This window comes from Palaemon carinicauda, chromosome 17 (genome assembly GCF_036898095.1).
Source record: "Palaemon carinicauda isolate YSFRI2023 chromosome 17, ASM3689809v2, whole genome shotgun sequence".
NCBI lineage: Eukaryota > Metazoa > Arthropoda > Malacostraca > Decapoda > Palaemonidae > Palaemon > Palaemon carinicauda.
In genome coordinates this window covers 35,981,635-35,990,721 of record NC_090741.1, presented here as the reverse complement: position 1 = coordinate 35,990,721, position 9,087 = coordinate 35,981,635, and the positions used below count along the sequence as shown (strand labels likewise).

Below are 9,087 nucleotides of genomic sequence, written 5' to 3'. Positions count from 1 at the left end.
GAATGGTGTATCTTCAGGAGAGGCACCACAACCGTCCGATGGTGGGAAGGTCCGCTCTGAGCTTGTGTGCGCCATGAAGGCCCTTCGGAGGAGATCAGTAGCTTATGATTATAAAAGCAAGTTTTATTTTTCTACTGAGCCAATGTTTTTCTCACCTTCTCTCTTTTCCCTTGCAATTGCACTAAAGAGTTGAAAGTATAAGAGGTTGATTATCGAAAGCTTAACTTTTTTCTTGGATTCGGCTGCAAAATTTATAAATCATGATGATGGTTCGTCTAAAAATCATGTTTAAAATGTCGAACTTTTTAAGAAGAATAACTAAAGTCAGATTTTAACTGATGATACTTTCAATGGTTGACCTTATACTTGTGGGATTCTGTTTAATCTATAAAGCAAACGAAAAACATACCAAACTTGAAGAATTCTTAAGCCTGTTAAATATTAGCGGCATCTTTCACGCTCTGATAAATCATAATGAAAATTTGTTAATAATGTCAACCCAATTTAACCCACAAAGGTCTAAGTTCAAGGCCCCAGGCTTTTGACGGTTAGGGGGCCTAAATAGATGCATAGTCTTGTAATATCCTTTGATTATAGGTAATTGTTAACAACAACTTCCTAGTAATTAGAATCACCAAATTAGATTTAGAATATATTTCAAAGGAATTCACTGCAATTATGTGTAGGTATATGTAAGGACATACTGTACATATGCATGTGTGCTTGCAATTCAGACGTATTTGGTCATTAGGTAATAAATTGTTTTTGCATGGAAAAATAAATAACCATTCTATATTCCATTTGCCCTCAGATGGCTCCTGCCATCTCATTGGAGAAGGAGAAAGTTTGGACTGCAGATCTGCCTCTTACGAACCAATAGGCCAAGGGCTTCTGAATGTGTCAGCTACAGAGAGAGCCCTCGAGAGTTCTCCGCCATCAAGCATGACCTCAGCTGCATTAACCCCATCTACACCTTGGTCCTCTTCAGCAGTAACGGAGTCTGCAACCACGACGGAAAATATTTTAGACGTAACAGCCAGGGGCTACATAGACGTTGCTGCATTGGGCAAAGTTTTCGCTACTGACCACAAAACAACGTAAGTGTCTTTCCTGTTGCTTTGTTCACAAACTTTCCACCGATGCGGTAGTTAATGTTGGTGGCAAATGTGTTTGTGCACACGAAACATCACTTTACAGATGATGCGTCTCATGACTTGTACTGATAAGGCAACAAAATGCAGTTATACCAGTATATGATATTAAATGAGCTGTTTCTATTTATTGCAAATACCATAATTAACTCAGCCCATAAAGTAGATATAGTATCAACATGATATTTCCTTACACACACACGACACGTACACACACACACACACACACACACACATATATATATATATATATATATATATATATATATATATATATATATATATATATATATATATATATATATATATATATATCCTATCATTATCCCAACATTAAGGGGTCAGTTGCCCGATGTGCCCTCTCCAATACCTACTATTAAAGGCGCCCTCTTCCACCAAACCTCAAATTTTCTCAATATCATCCTTCACCTTATCTCACCATCTAATTTCCAGCCTTATTCTCTATCTTCTCCCCGTAACAGGTTTCTCCCACGCCCTCCTAACGTCCTCCCCACCATCTATCCACAACACGCGCCCACACCATCTCGGTCATGACACTCTCATCACCTTTGTAATCTTCACAACACCTGACATTCTTCTTCTTTCATCATTTTCCATATTTCAAGCAGTATTTCAATAATTTACCTTTCATTCTCATATCTCAAACTTTGCTTCCTCTTTTCGTCTTGGAGTCCACGTTTCCAATCCATGCATTAAAAGTGTTATTAATATTGTGCTATAGGTCTCGATTTTCAGGTTGATTGGCCCTTTCTTGTCACATACCACTCCTGCTACCTACCTCCATTTCCACCATGCTGCTTTTATCCTATTCTCAACTTCAGCCTCACATCCTCCCTCTCGACTTAAATTAGATTGCAAGTATCTAAATTGTTCCCCCCGTTTTATAACCGAGCCTCTACTTTCGTGTATGTCTATCCTGTCCCTACCTTCCCTATTGCAAACCGTAGCTTCATTCTTATCCACATTTACCATCAAGCTAACCCTCTCCAAAGTCTCTTGTCACTCTACCATCCTTCCTCTAAGTCTTCCTTATTTTCAGCAGTAATCACCAAATCATCTGCATATAGCAACTCACACAGCTCTTCATTTCTGATATCTTCTCTTAACACATCCAAGACCATCACAAACAAAAAATGGGCTTAATACTGACCCCTGGTGTAATCCAAGACTAACTTCAAATGTTTCTGTTTCGCAACAGCTGTTCTTACTGTTGTCCTTGTTCATTTGTACATCATCTGTAGCCTAGCATTCTAACCAACTTCTCCAGACTCTTCTTCCTGAAGCTCCAAAACGTCACTTCTATTGACATTCTATCATAAGACTTCTCTTGATCTACTAAACCACAGAAGAACTTTTGGTTTCCCTCTAGCCTCTTTTCCTGTTGCTGCCTTACCATGAAGGTGGCATCCGCTGCCCCTGCTGTTTACCAATATTTATAATCTCTCATCCAGTACCCTCTCAAAAACTTTCAAACCATACTCTGTTAGTTTAATTCCCCTGTAGTTACCACATTCCATGACATACCATTATACTCTCGTTACTGTCTTTGGGCATTATCTCCTCTTCCAATATTGCTCTAAATAAATCCAGCATCCATTCTTCCCCCTCTGCAGCTAGTATCTTAACCATTTCAATTTGAAACTCTGATGGACTAGGTGCTTTGCCATTTTAATTTTACTAAAACTTTTCTTTACTTTTGTATTCTATATCTCCATCACTGGCCCCTCCACCCTTTGTGCTTCTCCCAGTTTCTCTTTCTCATTTTCAGTATTCTATAGTTGCTCAAAATATTCTCCCCATCGCCTCTTAGTGTTATTATCCCTATTTCCATCACAATCCCTGATGACACCCAGTTCGCCTAAATTCTGTCTTTGCCTTTTCCTCAAGTTTGAAACTTATAGATATCCTTTTCTCTTTCCCTTGTTTCTAGTCTTTCATTTAATTGCTCTACCATTCTTCCAATATCAATATCTACTATCCTCCTAGATTCTGTTTCTTCTTCTCTGCACTGCTCCCCTGCTCCCAGTGCATGCCTTACTTTTCAGTCCTTAAATGCTTTTGATTTTATTCTAACGGACTCTTGCACCTGTGTCCCACCACCACTTTTCTCCTTTCGACACACCATATCCAGTGGTTCTTCCCACTAATTCCTCAGTTTCCCTTACACATATTTCTTTCATACAAACCTAGATATTTTACACTCTGCTACCCTATCTACTCTCCAAGTTTAAAGTTTAAACTTTCCAGTCACCCTCTCTCTCTCTCTCTCTCTCTCTCTCTCTCTCTCTCTCTCTCTCTCTCTCTCTCTCTCTCTCTCTCTCTCTCTCTCTCTCTCTCTCTCTCTCCCGATCCTCCTAGATTACTCACCCTTTTCTCCTTTAAGGTCCAAACCATAATTCAAGATCTCCTCTTTCACTTCTTAGGTTTTTTACCTCTCATTTTAAAATCCATCACTACCAGTCTATGTTGTTTAACATGTTTCCTCCAAAATTACTCCCCAGTTCACAAGAGATTGTTTTTGTCAACTCCTCTAACCAGGATGTAGGCCTAAACTATTTGGCTTTCTGCTCCTCTTCTTTCATAGGTTGTCAGGTGCTTATCCAACTTCTGAAACCAGGTGTTCATATATGTTAATACAGAACTCAAGAGCCATTTTTAATATATATATATATATATATATATATATATATATATATATATATATATATATATATATATATATATATATATATATACATATATATAACGACAACAAATACAGCTGTTTCTAGTCCACTGCAGGACAAAGGCTTCAGACATGTCAATTCATATCTGGGGTTTGTCCAGTTTTCATCACTACGCTGGCCATCTGTGGATTGGTGATGGCTGGATACTTTTGTCTATTCCCTCACAGCAAACCAACCTAATATGGGTGGTTCTGACTAGTACAGCTTTGCTGATCATGGCAATGCACAAACCCTTTCACCGCGATAGGGTATCCCCGCTCAGAAATATATATATATATATATACATATATATATATACATATATATATATATATATAAATATATATATATATATTATATTTATTTATATATATACAGTATATATATATATATATATATATATATATATATATATATATACATATTTATATATATGTATGCATGTATGTATATATATATATATATATATATATATATATATATATATATATATATATATATATATGCTGTATGTATGTATGTATGTATGTATGTATATAAACTATAAAAATATATAACCCTTTCTATGTGGGGATACCTTAACGTGGTAAAAGGGTTTGTGTAATGCCATGATAATGATCAGCAAAGCTGTACTAGTCAGGGCCACCCATACTATGTTGGTTTGTTGTGAACAATCAGACAGAAGTCTCCAACCAGCACCAATCCACAGATGGCCAGCGTAGTGATGAAAACTGGCCATACCCAGAACACGAATAAGGACATGCCCGAGAACTTTGTCCTGCTGTGTACTAGAAATGCCTGCATTTATTGTTGTTGTTGTTGTTATATAATTAATTTTCTTCCAGTCTCTCTGCATCTTACCCTAAAGAACTGGCCATAGACCGGGACAACACGACAAAATACATCTCAAGCTCTTTAACTCTCTCTCAACCTTGGTGGATGGTAGAGCTTAAAACTGTCTACGATATCAAGCTAATTTATATTCTTCCTTATGTTGATTGTGGCTTATTTTGCTTGGATGCCATCCACCTCAAGGTAAGACCCCATTAATGAACTTAAATTGTCATTGTCTTTGTTGGTTTGATCTATGTCCCTCTTTGGTGAATAATTAAGGTTAAAAGCATAATCATGAGTCGATATGAAAAATTTTGCAAACCGAACAAAGTTATAACACTTTTTTTAGGGGACACAAAGTCTGCCTTTGAAAAAGGGAAAAACAAAAGGAACTAATAAATAAACAATACAGATAACCTAAAGGACAGATTAGTTTATGTAGTACATACATAAACAGTACTACTGGTCGGGAAAACTATACTGAAATGTAGCTGCTTTAGCTGCTTGGAAGCAGAAAAAAATGTGTAACCTATACATTCCTCACTGTGCAAGTGCAGCGATTTTTCCCTTGCTTCTGATTCTAATAAGATAGTTTTCACAGAACGTTAGGCTTCGTGTATAGTGAGTGGCATCTATCTACAAATCACCCCCTGTGACATCAGCAGCTCTCACTACTTTGCACTGGTGACTGTGAAAGTTTTCTATTGGATTTTGATTGCAAAAAGATGACCAAACACAAGATCTCCTCACAATGAACTTGGTTATACAGTAATTAAGTTTGGAGTCTACGTAGTCCATTTTGAGTGGCCTTCCAAAATTCAGAATCATTTATTACAGCAAGAGATTTATCATTCATTAAACTTTTAGTTTTAATGGAGCTTTGCTTCATTTCCGAGTGACAATTCCACTTACTAATGCAGTCTTGAAACTCTGGCAAGGTTGACAATTACTTCCTTTTATATAGGAGTGTATGAAATACCAAAGAAGTAAAATACTCTCTTCATGTTTCTCTAAAACATTGTGAAGGCCAGCAAAAATGTTATTAGTAAAAGGTGAGAATAACTCGGGTTCAAGAAAATTACAAACTGTCGCGTCATACAAGCTCTATCGAAGACCACTAAAAATTAGTTGAGACTATGTCCACCCCAAAATCCTTAACGTGATTCGCCTACAAGCATCGTGACTGGTTACCACTCGAATGGTCTGTGCTCCGCTTTGACTCACTTATAAACATTATCTCATTGCTCCTCTTTGCTGGCAAGCAATACATGGTTGTGTTGCATATGCAGTTTGGGCTACTATTTAAGGTATCATGGTTATCAATCTGTTTTATTATCATTATTTTTATGTTTACACAAATCATCTGTGAGAAGGTGATAGCCAATCAAAATGCTTGTGGATGGAGCATGGTAAAGATTTTGGGCTGGACCACGTAGGTTTTCTAAAAGTGCAAACAATTCTCGACTGCCAGATGTACAGTAATCTGTGTACGCTAATCTGTTATATAGCCTCAGACACCGAAGTTGTGGATTGCAAGAAATAGCCTTTTCTGATTAAGCAATTGAAACAACGCTAAAATTAGTTTGCAAATTGTCTTTCTTAATTACTTTAAGAGCTGGTTTCCTTGTTCTTGCAGCCAGCTACATCTGAAAGGGTTCATAAGAAAATCAGTTAGAAAATTCATTCCTTTTAAGCCCTGTCCACACGATCGAGCATTCTCGACGGGCAAACAGTGATACCAGACCACAATAGTTAGTAAGAATGAGAGTTAATGACGTCAGAAGCGGGAAAACCACAGACAGGGTTCTGGCATCAAACAGTGTTGCCAGATCTCTGCCTTTAGTTTTCCCGCTTCTGACGTCATCAACCCTCATTTTCACTAACTATTGTGGCCTGGTATCACTGTTTGCCCGTCGAGAATGCTCGATCGTGTGGACAGGGCTTAAGGAATTTCTACATTAGCCCAGCAATCAAACGTTCTGCCACCTTAAAGAGAACTCAAAGACCTGACACTGTTTTATAACCTTTATAAGCATTAACTGTCAAATCCTTTGGTTAAGAGAGACAGCACAGCATTATTTAATTTAAGCACAAGAAAAATACTATCAAAGGTTTAAATATTTCACATGAGCAGCAGAGGCAATGGGTAGAACAATATTCTAAAGACCGACAATAAATACTTGTGGAAAATGCTCAAGCCCCTCTGCACCCAAGTTAGGATCAGGGATAGACAAGCGATGGATGCCTAGAACACTGCAGGTAGAAATGTAGCCGTCCCCACCCCTAGCTCAGAAGGAGAAATGATGAAATGCAACATATTCAGGAAGAAGTACCGTAGCCATCTTGAAAAGTCCTAGGTTTGAAAAATTATTGCAAAAACAAAGTAGGTTCTTGTAGTTACCATTGAATACATATTTTGTGAGGTGTGGTTCAGAATAAGAAGTAAAGGGGCCAAGTGTGAGGAACAAAAGAAGATTACTTAGCCCTAAAGGGCTACTAACTAAAGTAGCTTTGCTTTGTCCTTAAAATTCACTGAAAATCTGCTACCTTTACTCTGCAATAAAGGATACAGAATTCCTATGATTGAAAAATGGAGGTTATATCCAGTTCCATCAAAGTTGAGGTAACATCGTCTCTCCTTGTTCTGGTTTTTTAATAGTTATAATTCAAGTCTGTAAACTCAACTTCTTAACTCTTGAACAAATTTCTCAAGAGTTCAGCTGAGAGCCATTAGAGTTTATTTAACTTTGAGGAAACAAATCGAGGCCCAATAAAGACTTGTTAAAAACAATAATAATAGTATATGATTGCAATCACCCTGTTTAATTACAATTAAATTTTTCAAACTGTATTAATTTATTAATATAGTATTTTTTTATGAGCTGCATATTTTGCCTTAAACGGATTGATGAAATTTTGATGAAATAACAAATGAAACTGTAGATGCTTCACGTTTGAAGTAATAGAAAGTAATTTCTCATAGGAAAAACCCATTACACTAATACAAACTTTATGCCTCTGCTAATAAAAATGAGCATTCCTTATGATATGCCTTGCACAGTGCCCTCTAGACAGAAGAAAAAATATAATTTCTACATCATTGTTCACTTTTTTCCTTGCACCAATGTAAAGCTTCATTCAATAGGCAATTCATTAGGCTAGTCATGAGAATACCTAGACATGTGACTTAGTAGTTTGGTTTCTTATCAACATTTTACTATGATGATTCAAATAATAGAAATATCATTTGCAATTTCAGTTCTACACCGGAGATTCGCTCGTCAAAGACGGCAACTTCGCATCTTACATCAATGTTGCCTATTACTGGGGCGTTTACACCTCAGACCAAGGATACCTCATTGCGTCCGTCTATACTAAGGCACGATACGTAGCTATTGTACTGAACGGTGAAATAGGATTTGACGTTTTGGCCCTTGCTGAAGTCATGGTTTTTGTAGAGCCCATTTCATAAGTTTCTGTTCAACAAACAATCTTGCTATTAGCGGTACTCTTTTTCAGCACAATGACATCCACAAATATATATGAACTTAAGCATGTGGCAAATACAAAAAACAAATACATCACATTACCATTAATGAAGAGAGAAGGAGGACTCTGAGAAATGTAAGAAGCTATAGAAGTGAGCCCTATTGATGAAAAACTTTCATGAGCTTGCTAAAGTGACTGCTGTTTTAAATGGAATCTTGGGCAGGACTGGATTATATTAAGCTATCTGAAGTTCTATAGTTTTGTTAAACCTGAGAGTAGGTGTGGGCTGTATTGAACTTGCTATGGTCCCAGGTCATGAGCAATTATGAACTAAACTGATCAAGCTTGTTAAAGTCACACAACATGTAAAATCTTGTGCCAGATTTGTCTTTTACCAATTTGATAAAAGTCTTGGCTTATGTAACACCTAATGTAAGATTTTACTCAGAAAATCTTGTAGAATACTGTAGCCAATGCTCGAGGTACATGTATTCTGATGTAATCCAAGTGTTTGTATAAGTAAAATATATGAAACTCGTGATCTCAGGTGATATTTTTTCCATTAATTAGCATACACATTCAAAATGAAGACATTGTCTCTTGTAAAAACATTTGATCATAGAAAATTACTTCATTTCAGGAAATGAATCAATATATTTGGCCTTTCTGTAAATTTCCAGACTACAATATGATAATAAACATAATACTTTCGTAAAAATGGAATTTGGCTCTTACTGCTAACCTTTTATTTAAGAAAATTATTCTATCAACTTTCCAAGATACTATTATATGTATAAAAAATAAAGATATCCTTCCAGCCAGTATGACGAAGAGGATAAAATAGCTCTTTAATCGTTCTCAGTCCCAAGGGGAATAATGCCCGGTTA

The 9,087-nt window shown here is 36.6% G+C and overlaps 1 protein-coding gene across 1 annotated transcript; it reads left to right on the top strand.

Moving 5' to 3' along the window:
- Positions 1–811: 811 nt before the first annotated feature.
- Positions 812–8,573, top strand: LOC137656034 (uncharacterized). The gene is made up of 3 exons (XM_068390210.1): positions 812–1,097; positions 4,723–4,912; positions 7,971–8,573. Exons 1-3 carry the CDS (start codon positions 943–945, stop codon positions 8,181–8,183), a joined length of 558 nt encoding a protein of 185 aa, XP_068246311.1. The 5' UTR covers positions 812–942; the 3' UTR covers positions 8,184–8,573.
- Positions 8,574–9,087: the final 514 nt, after the last annotated feature.

Bases quoted from the DNA above. Each gene is read 5' to 3' on its own strand.
- LOC137656034 (XM_068390210.1), top strand. From the start codon at position 943: ATGACCTCAGCTGCATTAACCCCATCTACACCTTGGTCCTCTTCAGCA. The intron at 1,098-4,722 runs GTAAGTGTCTTT...ATTTTCTTCCAG, and splicing joins GCTACTGACCACAAAACAAC to TCTCTCTGCATCTTACCCTA. The intron at 4,913-7,970 runs GTAAGACCCCAT...TTGCAATTTCAG, and splicing joins TGGATGCCATCCACCTCAAG to TTCTACACCGGAGATTCGCT.